This window comes from Rhopalosiphum padi, chromosome 1 (assembly GCF_020882245.1).
Source record: "Rhopalosiphum padi isolate XX-2018 chromosome 1, ASM2088224v1, whole genome shotgun sequence".
Lineage (NCBI taxonomy): Eukaryota > Metazoa > Arthropoda > Insecta > Hemiptera > Aphididae > Rhopalosiphum > Rhopalosiphum padi.
The window spans coordinates 20,623,933-20,646,231 of NC_083597.1; the positions used below are offsets into that span (position 1 = coordinate 20,623,933).

General features: G+C 24.4%; 1 protein-coding gene across 1 annotated transcript; it reads left to right on the forward strand.

Moving 5' to 3' along the window:
* The first annotated feature begins 15,118 nt into the window (after positions 1-15,118).
* Positions 15,119-18,910, forward strand: LOC132918093 (rho GTPase-activating protein 190-like). Its single transcript, XM_060979179.1, has 5 exons — positions 15,119-15,398; positions 16,418-16,604; positions 16,713-16,860; positions 17,517-17,606; positions 17,790-18,910. The coding sequence occupies exons 1-5, from the start codon at positions 15,361-15,363 to the stop codon at positions 18,185-18,187; spliced, it is 861 nt and encodes a 286-aa protein (XP_060835162.1). The 5' UTR covers positions 15,119-15,360; the 3' UTR covers positions 18,188-18,910.
* Positions 18,911-22,299: the final 3,389 nt, after the last annotated feature.

A 22,299-nucleotide genomic window follows, 5' to 3' on the forward strand; every position in this document is an offset into this window, starting at 1 on the left:
GGAAATATTATATAACAGAATCAGTTTCGATTTTCTTATATACTCGTATGTTTTCTATTTAATATTGTATACAATTTATAGGGCTTATAATAAATTTGTTATCAATCATCGTTTTCGATGAACATCGTCAAGTATTGAAATGTTTATTAAATTGCCTAAATTCGAGGAATGTCATCTTGTTTTACTCAACAGTCTAGTAAATACTATAATAATATATTAATATGGAATATGGAAATATCTATATAAACGTGAAAAGGTACTTAAGCGTCTTAACCACTCTTCTGCAGGTCGGCGTGCATATCTTGATTTAATTTTGTCATAGAAGTTTGTATGTATTTGTATGTATCTACCAAGAGATACGTTCTACGACATTATATTGTACTTATGTTTACAAGATAATCCTATAAAATACGGGGAACCTGCATACAGTGACGCAATGTATACAATTTTCTACAGGGCAGTAAGTTGATAATAATCTTTGGCTATAAAGCCGAAAAACGTAAAATAATGTTTGCAGAGCGTCGTCAAATGTATAACGTAATACGCTATAATCGCTATATAGTACCACGTATAATTTATAGGGTAGATTTTATTATCACTTGTACCTACGACCTGGTAGTTGGTACCAATATTTATCATACAAGGGTAACAAAAATCAAAAAATGGTAGAACAGTGAAACAAATACTATACACCGTTAATTAAAAATAAAAGAACTGGATTACGGTTTAAATTTTCATTCATGATAATTTTTTTTTTTCAAGAGGGATCTCGTACATCGTTTACGTCATTCCACGGCTCCGAGTTTTACGCCAAGTCCCTGTGACATGACAACATGACGTTCTGGAAAGTAGAAACAGTTGTTGTTGACGGTTTATATAGACCCGACGCGATTATTGTTCCGCCGACGCCACAGTTGGATTCAGTCCAATTGTCATCGATTGCCGACGAGGCGATAGGATTGTGCCCCCTCTATCACTATTCGGTCAGATTGGTCTAAATATATTCATCGTTATAGTCGTAGTCGTTATTATATTATTTACACACACACATATATATATATATATATTATATGTATATATATAAATCTACAACATATACATATATACGTCACTGCAGCTACAAGTTATTGCCACGCGCGCTGACGTTTTTTTTTTTTTTTATCGGCCACGTTTTCTACAATTTTTTTAACGGTCGTGTTTAAAAGGTGTTAAAAACGAAAACCAATCGACGGCGTAATATTTTATCACATTTGAACGTCTCAGTTAGTGGTGCAATGTATCGTGTGCATATTAGATTATTGTATACAACTTTATAAGTATACATACTATATATGGTCTTTCTTCAAAAAGTTCTCTGTGCATATAGTCGTGTATTTGTGTTAGATACTATATAAGATCTAAAATGCAAGTTAAATTAACCTTCATTTTTACATTCATGTGTTTATTTATACCAACAATCGACAAAAACGAGATTTATGAACCTCTCTGCGAGTTACATCGTGCATTTTCAGAGTGCTACATAATATTAATATACTATACGAGAGCAATAGCAAAATAATTCCAATATTTGTTGTTAAGTTATTATTATTAATATTATCTAATCAGACAAAATTTAGTTCTGTACACAAACAGCATATAAAAGTACATGCAAAGCATGTATAAGATATAAGTACCTATATAACTGTTTTCTTTAGTTTTGAATATAACGTAAACCACACGTTGATTTATTCGTATTTACAACTTAACATCTCTATCGGACATAACAAGAAAATAGTAAATACGGCTGTTAATTAGAAGTATTATTATACCTATTATATTATATATTATTATTTCTATTCTTAAGGAATGCTGAAAAAGAAAATCATATATACAATGTATACTAAATGACGTATGTAACGTTATATAGATATGGTAGAACCAATAAAATACGAGTAAAAAATGTAGGTTATTCGTATGATACTATAGTATATTATACTATATTACATTATTATTATATACCTAGCGTTACATTTAGTAATGAAATAAAAACTTGTACAAGAACTGGATACAGGTTACTAGTGTATTATCTTAGAATTTTTAAATTATATATACAACATGTATCTTCATCGTACACTGTATTGGTAGTTTAGTACTTACTGTCCTACTGTACTACTGTAGCCTGTAGGTAATGCATATAATAATGTATCAAATAAATATAACTAAAAAACTTCATATATATCGTACACGAAATATTAAAACTATTATTAATTTAAACAAGTTTAATCTTTTGATATGTTTGTTACTTAATAAGCTCTAACAAAATGGTGTTAATATGTAATTAATAATTATAAATTATATTATAATATATAATATGCAAATAAAATAATCAAAAAAATCTTTGCCATGATATAATTTCACGGAAAATTAAAATAATTAGTAATTTATTCTGTTAATCCTTGTTAAAACCCATTATCAATCACTCTATCCTTTTTCCATTGAACACTACACCACTTATTATTCTCGCAACTAACCGATTTTTACTCTTTAGAATGATGCACATAACCAACGAAGATCCATCATTTCTTTTTAATTTATATACATTATAACATATAACTAACTTTTATAATATGCTAATTAGTGTATATATTTTATTTATATGTTATCTTTATCTATAAGTACTAAGTAGGTACTTGAACTGTGGTGGCGTGGCCCGCGTAATTTTATAAAAATTAAAATTAAAACAAATTAAAGATTAATGATCTTTATTATTGGCTGGAAATTGCAATGATTAATAGTTAATCTAAAATAAACCTATAGTTGCAGTCATTAAAGATATAAAAGATACAAATACGCAGTAAATACGACGAGGGATTATTTCAATTTTTTAAAGACAGAACTAATTTCAGTTAGTAGATTTTTTTTTAATATTCTATAGTTAGCCCAGGATGTCCGTCTAAAGTGGCTAGTAACATGTGAATAGAAAGAACCTCTGTTGAATTCTCTCGTATTTATTTGAATAATTATATTACAAATTAGTATTTATTAATACATATACATGAGAGTACCAAAAAATAAAGTCATACTTGAGAATGAGACGAACCATATAAAATTATAATTAAATATTGGTACATTAAGATAAAAAATAAATTAAAGTATCATAAAATTTTTAATACTTTTAAATATATTAATATGTAGTTACTACAAATTGTATTATTATTTTAAAAATGTTTGTTGTGATGTACACGTAATACGTTTTTATAAATGAAACAAGCAACAAACACTGAAACACGTAGCAAGTGTTATACTATGGGTAGGTAAGTAGGTTTTTGTATTGCTATAGTTGCTACAGCTGTTACTTTAACACACACAATAAGAACCTTTGAAATCTCATATTTATCATTTTGTTTGTCTCCAATTTTTATTATATGGACGTTTCGGTACAAATATTTGTAGGCTGTAGGGGTAAGTGAACATATAATATATCAGTAGTCTCGTATACACTAGGTAAAGAAAAAATAATATCCTGTATGCGTATAAACATAAAATAAATATGAAACACCTGCTAGTGGAAATATCCAAACGGGCAGGTTTATCATATATTATTCATATTATAAATACATTTATAAAAAATGGTTTTTGATAACATTTTTAAATACATATATTTATTATTATTATACAATCTTATACATTGTATTAATATACAGTAAATAATTAAATTAATATTTATTTAATATATTATTGAATCATTAACTCGACGTCACAAATATGAATATGATCTTATAGGTATAATGTATATAAAATAATAATTCAATATACATATAATTATAAATGTATCTAAACTACTATACTAGATATACTAATATAATATATTTATTATATATCCACATATTATCCGTTCCCATAATATTGTTTATAATACCTAATTTTATTACATAATAACATGCGTATACGTAGTCATTATCATGCGAAAAATATACTACTGCGCTCTGCAATGTTAGACATTTAATTTGTAATGCAAGTATTTTTGTATTTAAGAATAACGCGTTTTGTGATAAAAATATATTTATATTATACTTATAATACATCAATGTACAGCAACAGATTACAAAAATATCTGTAACATTGCCAAATTCTTTTTCAAAAACATATGTGACTGATCACTGATTTAATAACTTTATGTAGATGATGTTAGCAATAACAATAAAAAAAAAATAGGTTATAATTATTCTGGCTTGTAAATAATTTAATAATCTTAGAAAAAAAAATTAATTAAAATTACTTATAAAAATTCCCTCACTGTATTACCTTATTGAATCATCCTTAAAACTAATTTATTATTTATAGATAGGTATTAAAAAAAACATAGTTCACAATTAATATATTTACGCTGTTTTCGATATTAATGAAATATTAATTATATTATCCTAATGTTATTTTTCTTTGACACTTGGGGAAACTATTCTATTTTATGTTCCATCCATTTCTTGAAACAAAATTCAGGCTGAATGAAGTTTGAAAATTGTCCAACGATACACAATCAATACCTATGTCGGATTTTGTAACTTGTAGCTGATATTTAATCTGGACGCTATTGCTAAGAAAAATATTTGTACCTATAATATGTAATACCAAAGCTTATAAATAGGTAAATTGTATATATTCATTTTACAATATGTAATAAAGTACCTATTTATAAATTATATTTCAAAAAAAAATATATGGTACTTGATATTTTTCTTCTGCAATAAGGAAAATCTATAAACCATAAATATGTTTTTGGCAAAAAAAACAATGAACCATAAATTATTTTACGTCGATTTAGTATAAGTAACAATGGTAACGACACATATGGAGTTTTACGAAAATCATTCTAAAAAATAAAAGTTGTATCCAGCTCGAAAATATACTTATGTTAATTTTATTTTTACAGATATCTTTCTGGGTATATATTTTTGAGTCATTTCGGTAGGACGCTAGACGAACATTGTTTTAGTATATGCATATAGATACGAATACAGTACACACTTTTTAGGTTGGAATCAATTAAAAATAATCAAATGTGGTTAATAACTGTTATTAATATCATAGTATGTATGTGTATATGAAATCTGTTCACATTTATATTTATCAGTCATTGTTGTTGATTGTCTTAACTTCCAATTAATTTTTTACTATATTACACTAGGAAGCTCAATTTCTTGAATGTATAGTTTATACGTGTACTAACTATAGTTGTTATTTTAATTATTTAATTTTATAAATACACGAGTATTATAAAATTAAATAGAAAAATACAAATGAGAGATATAGTTTTAACGCTATGATTACAATTAAAATTATGTACGCATTGTGTATAATATTTTTAATTTTTTCTATATTGGTTTCTCGTGGTATGATTAAATTAATTTATATTTTTTTTATTAGCTATAGGTACTTAACCTACCTTCTAGTCAATATTAATTAATTTTGCTATATACCGGTGTTATACGGTAAGACAATATGTCAATATATAATATTATATACGACTATATTTAGCTATTTATACAAATAGCTTACCTATATAAAGTTTAAAATTAGACACTATTATTACCTTTTTTGTTCTTAGATTCTAAGCGGAACAATGCATTTATTGATTTTAGGATGATGTATGTTTTTTGGGTCTGTTATAGTTAGTAGAAAAAAATGCAAAATTTAATAACAATTATATTTAATATACATTTATGCTATCATAATAAGTGTGATAAATTAGTTAAAAAAGCAATGTATTTCGATTTTTGTCCATTATGAATTGAGATACAATAGAACCGAGTCACCAATAGTCATACCAGTAATCTATACCTATAGCGCCGTATTTTATATCAATTCTTTCTTGTTTCACGGTCAAAGTTTAATTATGTACGTATAATATATGAATATAATAAAATATATAGTTTATTTATTAATATAGGCTGACTTATCGTCTCCGCTCATAATCGTTTTAAGTATGCAGTGATTTATCATTGAATTCAAATACATCAAATCCATTAAAGTGACCCACTCAACAACAATATAATCATCTACTGTACAGAAGAGTGGTTATCTATTTGCCCACTTTTTTGAAATTTATTTTTGTAGGAATGAGAGGTGAACATAATATACACAGGTTAAAAATAACAAGCAACGGAAGCTATTCAATTATTTTTTATATTTTTATACTTATATATTAATAATATTATATTCTATTAAATTATGTCTGTAAATGTATTCTAGACTTCAAGATAATTTCATTAAGATTATAATTATGTGTATATAAATTTATTAAAAATCATATGGAATACATTTTATGTACCTATAGGTAATAAACCTATGTGTATAGTGTATGGTATATCCTAAAGAGGATGTCAAGATAAAATATTAATGTTGTCTTTAACACATGTGACGTGAAAATGCATTCCATAATGTATATCCATAGTAAATAGTTCTTAAGTGATTTTTAACCTAAAAGTATATTAAAATACTTATAATATTAATAACAATTATTATTAAGAGGTTAGCGCGCAGTAACAATTTATTTGTTAGTATTATTTAAAGCTCATCACATAATGCTATGCAGTTATCTATATGGTAATTTGGTTTTGACTTTTAACTATTTATACTTATAGAATATAGACTATAGTGCTCAGCTATTTTTTGTTAATTGTAGCACATTACTTCAAACATTATTATTTGAATGTAGCGATTTACTACTTACTTTTTTGCAGCATAGTTTTTTTCATTTTTTTTCAATTCTTGTATTGTTTTAGTCACTTCATGTTTTGAAATTAAAAGGACAAAGTACCTATTAAATACTTTCAAATATCAAAATTCAAAAAGTCTGAAAATATAATGGTAATATAATATTATAATTATATTTTTTATTATTTTTTGGTAATAACTAATAAGTAATAACTAATATTATTGATATATTAAACGTAGTTAGTTAAATTTATGAACTAAGCTACTTTAGATCTTAGTTCATGGTTAAATATTAATAACTTAGACTCGAAAAATTAAAAAGTACAGTTATCATTATCATAATATCATACTTATCATGTGTTGTATTATCTTGCATTGAACATCATATAGTTTTAAACAATGTATATAATTTATTTAACTATATGGAATTTAGAATTTTAAATATTTTAATTGTTCTTAAATAAGTTGTAGGAACGTAGAGTTGTAAGTAGCAACAAATAATAATTTTCTCTCACTAATCGTACTAACTTGCTTGTTAAGCTATTTATCGCTACATTGTACCTATGTAATGTCATAATAGCGATGCTATGTTAATCGCTACAAATAAAGTAGCAAGCTAGTGTAGCATCGCTATGCAATTATAGCATGCTACTCTCGACCACTGGTTATTTCTTGCGACATCTTTATATTACTTATCATATTTTGCCTAGTTTGTACATATGAACGTGTCTTTTTAGTTATAGTTATACACAAGATAGTTCAGAAAACAAATTTTAGTGTATAACCTTATTGCTTTAAGTTCAAATATTTCAATGATCGAATACTTTAGCAGATAGGTACTTTACGTAAAAATACTATGACGTTCAAATAGGATAATTATTTTACTTTATAATATAGTTAGATAAACAGTTCAAAACTGAGACAATTACTGATAATTTGTCAAACATTATTAAATTATATCATATATCGTATACGTTAGACACCTACGTGTCATAATTCTTTACAACGTGTTTCGACGTATTGTATTTCATACATGAAAATAGATTAAAAATAGTAATTACATATTTTATACTAACAAGTAACAAGAATTTTTTTTTATGACATACCTAATTACAGATATTTATGTGTTTATATCTTATTAAATATTATATAGTAAGTAGTTTACGCTCTACTATTGATAGTCTATTGAGCTAGAAAAGAGATACTAATTAGTAATTGGTAGTATTGGTATAAAATATAAATGTATATAATACTACGGTTAAAATTATTTAATTTATATTATTATCACTCAGATGGACTGAATTATCTCTGACTGTTAATTTAAGTTAATAAAAAAAATATAACTTTTTAACGACTCAACTTATTTAATATTTATATTATGTATCTACAAATAATATAAGTTATCAGGCAATCATATTATACAAGATCACATTTTAGGAGTAAAGAATAACTTAAATACATTTTAAAATATGATAATCTAATATGTTGATGTAATCCATTATACCAATCTAAAGACTACCAAAATTGATATGTATTATAATTAATAATTATATTATTATGAAAATTAACAACAATATTTAATCATATATCTACTCGAATTTGTTATAACCCAATATGAATTATAAACTAATTAAACAATATGTATAGGTTGATTTAATGAATATATTTAATATTTTTATATTTCTTAAAATCAATAATTAGTTTTAAATACATTTTATAATCATTATGAAAAAAATGGTTTTGAACTAAAGTAAGAATTACCTTTTACCTACTTACATTTTTATTAAATTTTCCAACCCCAGAATATTTTTAAAATAATCTTATTAAAAACTTTTACAAGTTGAGTACCTTTTAGATGCAGGTAGATCATCATAAAAAGAAATAACTTAAAATACCTTTTACTTTTTGTATACTTGCTGTCTAAGACCCGTTAAGTAAACATGTGTTTTAATTTACACATATTATTTAAATTTTTACAAGAAGACATTAATTGATTGTGAAACTTTCACAGGTGAGAATATTGTTAACTGATCCATAATTATAAATTATATTGTATACTTAGGTAAAAAAAAAAACAATGGTTTGTACTTAGAAAAATCCATGTTGGCATGATATTATTAGTTTCGAAACGATTAGATATTATAAACATATTGTATTGCATTGTAATTTTAAGTCTGGTGGGCATAAATGAGGTAAGTATGATATGATTTGGCTTGTATTAAAACATGTAGATTGGGGGCCATCTTCAGTTTTTAGTATTTTGTTCAGGGTTTGAGTTAACTGGTTCTAACCTACAGTTTTTACTGCCAAGTTTAGTAATTTCTCTCTCTTTCTCTCCTACAAGTTCTAATATATCCATTGTTATTTGTTATGTAATTTTAGTATATCTTTAATTTATATATTCAAATTAATTATCCTGTTAACATCACGAGTACCTAAAAGGCTCAATAACTAATGTGATATTTTAGAAAACCGGAATACGTAGTATTTATTGTTGAGATTCTGGGCATAGTTAAGAATGTATTGATGTGTATTTTTTTCTATCTGAAGATACTATTTTTAGTGGTAAAAATGCTATTAGATATTGCTACTCATTGACAATTGACAAGATATACTCGTAACCTATACTGTAAAGCAGAACGAATAACTACTTAATGGCTTTTTTTATATCTAAACATTTTTATTATTTTAATTAGGTATATATGAATATAATATTTTACGAACTATTCATTTTGAATTATAAGGTAAATACTTACACAATTTGAAAACACTGATAGCAAATAACAGCTGATAGCATAACAAAGCAGCTGTTCAGTATTTTTAAGTTGGTAGATCTACATTCAGTATTTTAAATTAATATTATTGTTTTGTTTGGTGCTTAAACAACAATATTCCCACCAAAATGTATTATTAATTTATTATTATTAATATTTATCAATTATCATATTAACCATTAGGTATATTTTTTAATTAGGAAAATAATAATTTTTATTAATTATTAGTTATTTTATTATAAATATATGTTATAACCACATATCGCAGGTAACTACCAGTGTAGGTAGTCGCTACTAATATAATATATTTTTTTACTGTAGTTTTCTATTACTTTGCTTCATTTTTTTTAAATTGTTCTTGTAGTTTCAGTCACTTCAAGTTCTGTAATTTTTAATGAAATGACAAAATATTAAATACTTTCAAAAATGAAAATTCCAAAATCCTGAAAAGGTGAAAACGAAAATAATGATACTTGGTACGATAGTAAAATATTATATTTCTTATATTCTTATCTATAATTTATGCTTTTACCGTTGATATAAAACATAGTTTAATATTCATGGCTTCTATCTGAAAAATTAAAAAAAATATACACTAATCATTATCATATTATGATAATATAATTATTATTATTAGCATGTGTTGTAGTTTCTTGCATTGCGCAAGAAATGGGCGTTCTAGTATAATATAATTGTATATAAATGTATTTATTTCCAGTAATTGTCGAGATATTATAATTAACATGTTAAAATCTCATTAAATAAAAAAAAAATGTATTAATTAAACACGAAACATATCTTTTTTAAGTATTTTACAACAACTAGGCTGTAGAACGTAGATAGCTAATAGGAATCACGGGAAAAAAACCAAGAAAAAAAACTAAAGAAAAAGACCATGAAAAAAAACCCTTAAAGATAAAAAAGCCATGAAAATAAAATTTTATATTTTGCTATATTATGTCATATTTCATTAGAAATAAGTTTTAATTTTCTAATTAAAAATTTAGATCAATAATCCAACTACCTAAGTGTTCTATGTGTTGAATACTTTAGTAACCAAATTTGTAAATTTTGAATAATTAAAAAATATATACATTATATATATTTTTTGTATTTGAAAATAAATAAAAATTAGCTTAACTTTGTTATACTATTTGTTTTGGGAATAGTATTTTTGTGTTGAGAAAATTTAGGTAACATTATTCAATTAACATCTTATAATTTATATCTTATATCTTTGTACCCATATATGACCATAATATGTATATAAGTAATAAGTACGTATATTTAGCCATAAAGGTACTATAGAGGCATAGAACTACCATTAATAATAAAAAAGGTTATTTATTACAATTTTTGACTTATGTAGACTGTTAAGATAATACAGACACACGTGCATCATTTTATTGTAGGTATTACCTAGTCCTAGTGGCTAATTATTAGAATATTTAGTTGTTACACAGTGTATAGTATACTAGTAGTATAACATTGGAAATCGAACTAATATCATCGAATTGTTGTATTGAAAGTAGTTTAAACTTTTAATATATCATTTACAAGTTTTTTTTTTTTTTTGTTTAATTATGGAAATAATTACCTCTAATAAAGGAAAATACAAAGTAATGTTTAAAAGTAATATTATGTTCGTTATGAAACACGCGGGAGATGTAGTAAAAAGAGTTTTCTAAACTGCCCAGCTATTCTCCACACCGCTATACTTACAAAAATCCAATACTTAATGTTATATGCACGAGTACCCTGCGGAACAAGCAAAAATTTATGTTGCAAAAGCCACGAATAAGATTAAAAAGACTACGAGGAGTTCTGGAGCTAATTAATTGTTTTTACTTTATTCGACTGATCAAATTATGATTCTTACAATTTTTTAAAACGTATCTATAACCTATCCGGACTTTTTGTCCAACTTTTTTCAAAACTGACATTATTTTGCTCGGACGTGAACTGCTTTCCTAATTTAATTTAATTTATAATATATGATGTTATACAATAGTTTTAAATTCTTTTGATTTTTTCCTGTATTTAATTTATTTCCTATTATTTATTAATTATAGCAAAATATAAAAATTTGGTTTTTATTTTTGTGGTTTTTTTCCGTCTACTAGCTATAATAGCGATATATAACAATTTTCGCTGTGTCAATTGTTACAAATTAAGTAGCTATTATTATTATTTATTATGTATATTATGAAAAATATGATTTATTGATATACCAAAATGACTAAATACAATATTTGAATGTATACATTAATTGATGTGATACTAAATTCAATTGGATAGGTAACTGTTTTGTTCTTAGACCTTAATATTATCCATATAGGAACGTTTATCAAATTTGTATGCACAGTTATGTATTAATTACAACTTAATACGTCATCGACATTGTTGTTGTTCAGTATTCCATTCTTTAATGAATTATTATATTGCTCAGAAAATACTTATCATAGGTACCTAAGTACAAAGTGTATGAATCACGATTAAGTGAATACAACTACTATACAGAAACTTGCACAAAATATTGATTTCTTATCAAAATAATGTATCTGCCATGATTTTATAATTACATATATTAATTATTATTATTGTTACTATTGATATGTCATATACTCATATATATTGGTATTAGCTAATATAAAATAATTAATAGATATAGTTAATTTAAAGGTTTCATAATATTATATTATTATGTATTTATATATATATATATGATAATAAAAATGTGGACTGAGTAGTGAGTGGAATTAGATTTTCAAAATCAGGACTGGTTATAGATTTATAAAATCTATAATTTTATATATGTATAATCATTAATTAGAAACGACAGTTCCTACGAACTAAGATTGTATAAAATGCACAACGCATAAAACTTAAATTGAAACTTATTGTTTTTGAATTTATGATAGATAATATAATTATTAATATTATAACCCATCATAAGGTCAAGTCAACGATAATCCAGTAAGTATATGAATGAACTTCTAGTAGGCATATCAATTACAATTATACTATATATTTTAAATATTATTATAGCTATATAGGTACTTGCCTGAGTCTCCTTGGAGTTACACTATGTCTCTGGCTAATGTCTATAGTGTTACAAATAATTTTCCGAAAATGTAAAACATCTAGCTGACTTATCACTTTAAATTATATCACGCTAAAGATTTCTAAACAAGAAATAAATGATAGAAGTTAATATATTAAACCCCATCAAACACAAAAGAAATGACAAAGACAATAAGTAAACAAATTTTTTTATATGCTACATCAAACAAAACGTCGGTATATATCTACGAGCACTCATATCGTCAGAAATTAAGTTGATGATCGTTGAGATAACAATAATCATTGAAATTATTGAACAGACACCAATTGACATGCCGGCCATAGTCATCGGGACAATAGATTTTGTTCATAAATTCGTTGGGTACAACTGTACGAGACATCCGGACACAATTAAAATTATCACGGCGTACATAAAACATTAAAATAGCCTTTGAGGCTTTGATTTAAATCGAAAACTATAGTTTTGTTTAGAACTCCCGGACATATTCATTGTTAAGTGAAATATTATCTGACTAAAAAAATTAATAGATACAATCTTTGAATTAGCAGTAGTTATATTGGCCTATCTTAAATGTTAAATGTGTTAAAAATTGCAATACTTATTCAATTATAAATAACTACCATGTTATTTTATGTGTATCAAATATCTATAATAAGTATAATCTACACCACGAGTCTTCAATATTTTATAGCTTATGGCTTTAGCTATTACAATTTTATCTCTCAATTCGGATTACTATATGACATGCAGTTGTAGAAAACTTTATAAAACTTTCAAAACCACCCCTAGTGAAAATTTCTGCGAACGAACTTGGAAACCTTGATAACTTTGCGTGGGGTTGAGCCTTTGTGATTAATTAGCAAATCATTATTTAATATCAATTAAATATTTTTTAATGAAAAATAAAATATTTGAAAAAAGATATAATAGTTGGTACAAAAATCCGTGTTATTGGGTTTCAATGTAAAACATTATGAAATTAATATCAGTTGTACCTATACTATTACAGCTGTTATTGCGTATAACATTTTGGTAAAATTAATACAATTTTGGATTTATTTTAATTTTGCATAAGTAGAACGTTGACCTCTCCTAGGACCGAGATATAGTATAACATAAACATTATACTCGTGTTTATGTGTATGTATGTCGTGTATAATACATATACTCCGAGTCACTGAATAGGCTTATAGTGCCTAGGGCCTATACACATTTTTTTCTAAAGTAGTTAACGATAATAAAAATTATGTATTACACGGATATATAGCTTTCGAAAAAATAATGTAGTAAGAATTCGATAAAAAAAATAAGTATTGAATGTGCTATAATAAAATAATATTATTTTAATTTAACGTATCTACGATCTGCTAGTAGCTAGCAATGTAAAATTTAAAATGGCTTATTGTTTAAAATGTATTACAGAACTCACGGTAGTCTTATTCAGAGCGTGTACCTTTATGTATACTCAACATGTGTCAAAATACAGAAGTTAGTTGAGCTTAATTATTTAAGGCAATAGCTTTTAAAATAAAAACTCATATGGAATGGATGATTTAAATTTTGCATACTTTTGTATCATTTTTACACATTATTTTAGTTTTTAGATCACTAATTATATGAAGGATATAGGTTGGAGTGAAAAAGTTAATTATAATTATTGTGTGAGTGAATTATAATTTGATATACATTATAAATTTATAATTATACAATATATTATAGTATATATTAAGTATGCTAATAAAGTACAATTATTATATCATGGATTTTTTCTATACTTTAACAGTATAAAGTGCGAATATTATAATATTATAAAATGTTGTAAAATTGATTTAGATGCAACGCGTAACAAATAATTATTAATTATCATTTGCGTTATCTGACAGTGTCAGATTGAAACAAATGTGGGTGGGATGAAAAAGATACCATATTCCCCATTCTAACCTTTATTTTCAAAATATATAACAATATATATGTATTATGTATATATTACTAATATATTTATATAAAAGAAAACATATATAATAATAATAATTCGTTTTTCATAATCGTAAATCTGATTAACTTTTCATGGTTTTTGAAATAAAATACACAGAAATAATGTTTTAAAGATAAAAATTAAAAATCAGATGCCTTACCAAGATATTTCCGTGTGAACAATGACACAAACATCCCAAACCCGTTAGTTTAGATCTCAAAATAATAAATGAAAATGAAATAATAATAATTCTATGATAATAAAATTAAACCTCTTAAATAGTTAAATGTTTAAAACTAAAATAATATCATTCTACATATATATTATCATTGTTGTGTTCAATACATACTATGCAATAATACCAAGTGAGTAGTGGCGACCAAAAAACCCAGAACGAGAAAAAATAATAATGCTATTATAGTTTACGTCTTTACCTGTTTGTAAAGCAACTAATTTAAACTGTATAATAATGTTAAAAATGATGCGTCATGGTGAATTATGACTTATGATTCATAATCTGTGATAAACGGTGTAATCGTTAAACAATGTGAATACACATTTACACTCATTTTATCACTAAGTACTGTCCGTTCAACATAATTTTTGTTTTAGTTGATTTGTAAATATATACGTGTACATTGTACACTGTACAATTTAAACATAATAAAAAATTGTGAAATTTTTCTAATTTTATTCAATTATCAGTAATAAATTATTGTTTATAATTTTTGTAATTTAATTATTAATACGTTTTAGTACATATATTATAATTTATAACTATAATATATTTCAGTTAAAGACAACAATTTTATACTATTGCACAAAATATTGTTATGAGTTACCGACGTCTCAAAGACAACAAAATATATTGGTATGATATGATTATACATCGGTATAATAGTCATTAGTCTTACATTAAGCTTGAGGACGTAATGGTTGTGATGCCCACATGTGTTGTCTTTGTCTTGTAAAGATGCAACATAGCAAATTTGCATTTTTTGGATCCATTTTGTGTTGTTGGTTTTACTATTATAGTAAATTGACCTGTTGTCAAATTTAAAGGTAAGAATAATATCTATGTTCTATCATCGGGTTTTAACAATTATCATTATTTTAATTTAAAACGAGGAATTTTTAAATGTTAATATATTAAAATATTGCATAGGTATTTGAGTTCTTATAAAGTTATAAACCAATTTAAAACTAAAATTTAAAAAAAGAAACTGATCAGAGAATACAGATTATATTATTACTTTTAAATTGTTTAAGTTAATTTACTGTATAATATTAAAACCAACAACACAAAATTGTTTCTTCTGAATGCAAATTTTAGCTTTGCTGTACATAAAGATGTAAGACTGAAACATCACGTATGACCATCAAGTCGTTAAACTTGTTTAATTATTTGAGGTTTATCCATTGAAAAAAAAATCTAGTTAAGTTAAATAATTTCATATATTTACATTATTTACTAATTAGCGTAATAGTTTTTTTAAGTATAAATTATAATATTAAAAGGGTTTTAAAATACATATATTTATATTATCTTAATAGCTAATAAATATAAATTAAACACATTTTATTCATTTTAAAGCAATTTTTTTTCTGTCTGCTTTAATATTGATAATTGATATGATCTATACAAAGCAAATAGTTATTATATTTGTGTTTATGACACATTTTTATATATTTTATTAAAATTATCACTTTTATAACAAACATTTTTTCACGTATAATACAAGTATAATAGGTAATTGAAAATAAGTACCTATTTATATGTTAAAACAATATATTATTTAATTGAATAAGTATTATTATGAAATATGTCTTAATCTAATTATCTAACTAATTACTTATCTAAAAGTTATATTTTATTGGTTTTTATTATAGTTGTTTGAAAAAACAATACGAAAAGACAACTGCTATACCACGTTGTATTAATGTTGCTGTTGTGGGACTTTCTGGCGCAGAGAAAGAAAAAGGAGCAGTGGGAGTTGGTAAATCATGTCTATGTAACAGATTCATAAAATTATCATCGGATGACTTCAAAGATGATCATATTTCTTTATTAAGCAATGTAATAATTTAAATATGTATAGATTATCAATCGCGAATTAAAAAATAGACAGAACATTTATTACTTATTTATTATTAAATGTATACATAATTTTATTTCTATACTTAGTCTGATTTTAGTGGACGAGTTGTAAATAATGACAATTTTTTATACTGGGGAGATGTTATAAAAACAACAGAAGAAGGTACTGATTACATGTTTCGTGTCATTGAACAAACTGAATTTATAGATGATTCAACATTTGAACCATTTAATGGTAAATAACCCTTTTATAGTTTTAGATATTTGTATATAGCCGCTTAGGTATAAAAGTAGTGTTGGTCTGGTCCACTCTACTACCGGGAGTCCAGAGCTTTTTATATAATTATTCAATTTATATTATAATATATATTTGGCCTTGATATATATATCAAGGCCAAATTAAGAAATGTATACCTCTATAGGGAAGTATACCTTATTTAATCAACCTTATTTGATTATTTCTTATCATTGTGTCAGTAATCTAATCATATGTGGCAAATCAATATGGATATCATGTACTCAATCAGTAATGTAATTAGAAAGTAAAGAGTTAGCCCAACTAAATTATAATGCTTTCTTCATTTTTTTACTTAACATATTTAAAGGCTTATCAAGTCGTGTTATATATTTAATATTTATTTTAATAATTTGAAATTCTTTAATAATAATTAAATGGTTTTAAAAATCTTGAGTTAAATTATTATTGATTAGAACTGTGGCTCATCATTTTTTTATTTATAATATTAATTATTGTTAAAGGTCAGTATTATAATTAATGAATATTATACATGCATTTTATCTAACAGAAAAATTTTAAAATTGTATATTTTATTTTATTTATCTTTTATGATGACTATATTTTTTAAATGACTATTGATAAAATTGTTTAAGGAGTTAAAATGGACCCATATATCAAACGCTGTGTGGCTACTAAAATCGAATCACCTGAAAAATTAATGTATATATGTAGAAGCCAATTAGGTATTTATAATTTAAAATTTGTAATATTAAATACTTAAATTAATTTACCTATTTTATTTTATTTATAATGTAACATAAAAATAAAATATATAATAATATAAGTCATCTTATATGAACTGTCGAGACTAAATAAAAAGTATTTTTTTCAATATTTTAGTACCTAACACATTCCATTAATTTCAGGTATTGAAGAAAAATATGAACAAAAAGTGTTACCTCCCGGTGAATTCAATGTTGATGGTTTTTTATGCGTATTTGACGTCAGTGTAGTACCGGGTCGTAGTATAGTAAAACAACTAGAAACTGTAACTAATATATTAAAAAATATAAAAAACACAAAAAAACCCGTGGTATTAGTAACTACAAAAAATGATAAATTCAATGAAGCATATGTTCAAGAAATTCAAAAACTTGTATCTCATAATGAATTTAAGAAAGCTATACCATTTATTGTTGAAACATCTGCTTATCTGAATGTTAATGTTGATGCCGCTTTTATAGCTCTAGCTCATATTATTGATAGATTTAAAGGCCGTACAAAAATAGTTCCTTATTTGGAATCTGTTAAAAACGACTACTGATGCAAACCAGACGTTGGTACAATTATAAGTAAATACAGAAATGTTTATCATTTTCTGTTTACGTAGTACCTAAGTACGAAATAATTTTTTCAAATTAACTCTTGAGGTATTTATAAATTATATTTTTCCAATAGCTAATCTTACACAGTTACACTATTAAATGGAATTCACTTTTAATTAGTAGATGAACCTATAAACCTACATTTTTATTTCAAATTATTTTTTTTTATAATTAACTGTGTTTGTGTATTTACTTGTTACTTCGTAATAATACATGCATTTAATTATTAATTATTGTGTATCAAGCAATTAGTAATATTGAAGTACTTCGATTTATTTAAACATTTTAAACACTTGAAAGTTAATGAATATAAGTATAAAACATTTTTCATAAATATGTGTTATTTGGTTACTATTAATTTACTTTATTTTAAATTTCGTAATGAAATAACTGGAACAGTGGAAAAATGTTTTAAGATTCTATAATAAGTAATAACTTGTATAAGTAAAACTATAGGAACCTAAATCTTTATTTATCCTAATTTCCTAAATTATTTTAACTACATATGTATATACAATACACATACAATAAACTTACAGGGGTATACAGCCTATAGATCCATTTTTTGTAGACGAGATACAAAAACCTAGTATAAACTCAATATTTGTCTAATATAGTTGTAAATTTCGTATTATAAATATATTTTAAATGGAAATATTTAACGATTTTGTTCATCATTTAATTGGTCAATGATATACATTGATAGTCAACATTTATAATGAATATTTTTTTTTTGTTGATAAAGTTAATAAATAAATAAACAACTACAAAATATACTATAAATATCTATTAAATACATTATACTATTTTAAATGTACTAAGTAAAAGAGCAATGGTTATTGCTTAAATCATTCATTTTTAAACTATATTTCATGTTGCTAATGTAAAATTTAAAAAAGGTGGACAAATGGGTACTAGTTGGTAGATGTTAAATGAGTCACTGTGATGGGTATTTTAAATATTTTAATTAATATTTCATTGTATACGAAAAATGATTCTGACTGAAGACAGTCTATCTGCAGCATACATTACTAAGTATATTTCATGAAGTATTTTTTATATTGCTTTTATTAAGTAGTTATTTATTTTATGATTAGTTTACAATAGGTTAAAGTTATTTTATCAAAAACATTGCATTTAAAATTCATATTGTGTGTATAAAATAAAATAATATATGTAATAGTTTTATTTTCGGATAATGGTTTAGAACTATAACTATTAATTATAGAATAGAATAAATTCTGAATAATAGAATATTTTTTATCTACTATAATCAATGCTATAACAAAATTATTATGGAAATCATCATTCGTAGTTTAAATATGGAATTTTGTCCGAATTGGAGAAAAATTTTACTAAAACTGAATTTTTTATTCAATTCTTAATATTAGCTATAAAAATTGCACATTTTATCACCAATTGAAAAACAATTTTCAAACTGTCGACGAATAATTTATCATAATTTGAACATTGAATACTTTTAAAAATAAATTGTGCCCATGTATTTTAAATATTTTTGAATAGTTATAAGAAAAACTGATGTGGATCTTATATTCAATTTCAATCAAATGCAAATTTTCCATTAACATTTATAGAAATAAAACTAATAACAATTCAAATTCCAATTATTTATAAAGAACTTAAAAAGAAACGAAATATTTCGAAAATATTATCAGGTATATAAAGATGGTTACATAAACATTTGATAACAATTTAAAGTATCTGTGGTAATAACAAGTACCAAAAATTGTTTGAGGATAAATAGTTATTTATGGGGAAATCTCCAATGTCATAAAAATTGAACTTATAAAAAATGAACGAGATTTTCCAAATGCAAAACATTTTTGTCTGTATATTTAAATTTGGTTTGATTTTTTATTTTTATTACCGGTTTCTTCAATCTAAAAAACAATAAAAAAAAATATTTTTATTTTTTTTTTTTTATTGCTTCTATAATATTATGATGTATTAGTGTGACCCGGATTGTTTTAATTTAAAATTATTTTGTGTTTAATAAATGGAATAAATTTATTTAGCATATTTTTTATTTATCATTTGATTATTGATAATTTTAATTTGTGTTACGACTTAATGAACAGTGTAATATTTTTCTGATCATACCTAGCCATTTTATTGGTGCCGTTATCTAATCATTTAACTAAAGGTCAACGTATAAACCGTGCTTCAGATTTACAGATAGATATAATAATATAATAAATAATATTATTATTTATTATTATTACCTTTTAAGAAGTTGCAAACATTTCTGATGCATATTATATTACGCACTCGATAATATATACTTTTAAACCCTTACACCTCTACCTTTTATCCCTTTTAAATTTATTTCGTAAAGATTTTTAAGGTTTAAAAATGTGGTAATTACCTATAAGTTTAGTTGAAAATTAAAATCCGTTATGATTTGTGAATAATATCTATAAATATAGCTCGATATATGCGCAGGTGCATCATTTATTATTTTGATCGTCATCAGTTAGTGAATAATATTATATATAACTTAGCCAGTTAACGTAGTAATTTAAAAATGAAGATATGATTAAAAATGGTAAGTAAACTGTCGTTGAATTTTGATTTTTTTGTTGTTGCCTATATAATATTGTAATTTTATTTTTTAAATACCAATTAGTTTTTAAATATAATTATTTTATAGTTTTATATGTAAAACTATATAACAGTGAATTTATAGTATTATTGGACATTGGTACGTAGTTTTAAGTGTAACTATTAACTTTGCCCGAGTTTGCCGAATTATACAACAGAAATTATACATATATAGTATCTAGGATTATCTACATCTATTGACAAACCTATAACCTAATATATAGAAATAACAAATCACAATGGTAACAATATACACCTATTTTTTCATTCAATATTAAATTTTAATTCTTAAAAAAAAATATTTGCTTGGAAAATAAAATAAAACAGTTTGTAAGAATGTAAGGGAAATATATTCAAAATGTATATCGGTAAAAATTCATATCGATCTAACCTTGGGCTACTGTCCACTAAATTCATATCGATGTCGTCCAATTAAAAATCCTTAATAGGCAATAGGTCGTCGAAGTATACTGATCACGTTAAGTTTAACAGTGAATACGTTGTATAAAAATACTTTGGAATAATATCTATCCTCACGTACTTTGATATAAGTGTATAAGTGTATAAACTATAAGTATAACATTATAACAATATAACATAAATAGGTAGTTACTTGTTAATTCCAAAAAAGGACAGGAGAAAATTATAATGTATAGTATGTATAAATGTATAATAGTCGATAAGTTTATACAAATATTGAAAATCGCAACATAAATATGTTTTATTTATTATTTATTGAGAATACGACATTTTTACGTGTGCATATATATTCTAATAATGGTTTGCACTTTTGCCATTAGGCTCTCCAATGCCCTATTCATAATGATTTTTTCTATTTTTATTTTATATAAAATAAACATCCCTATAGGGCTATAGGTATCTATGTATTGTGCTATTCGATGCGGTATAATAAATATTGTATTATATATTATTTTAGTATCGTCAGTGCAATCTCAAGGGAAATGCTTAATGTTTATTGTTCCATATAACATTGAAGTATCGCTTAGGTACATAAAGGTTTTCTAGCAACAGTATCCATTCGTAAACATTCAATAATTCAACCACATTATGTAACACGTAACGTTAGTTACGCAAAAAAAATCTTAGTTAAAAATCAAGCTGTTTATGATTTTATCAGTTTTAGTATTTTTCCCAACACTCATCACTCGCATTTGCGTTTAAATGACTACATATAGTATGCAGGAATAAATGCATTTCGAATATTTCTTCTGGAAACTATAAAATAAATAAGATTTTATTATATACTATTTATCAGATATCATATCTATATTATGGTTGCTTGAACATATATATTAGGTATACCTACATAAAATATACCTACTATAACTAATATTATTGTTAATGATGTGATTTTTTTTTTTTATATACTTATTAGTATCACGATGTTAATAAAGTATTTAATTCCTCA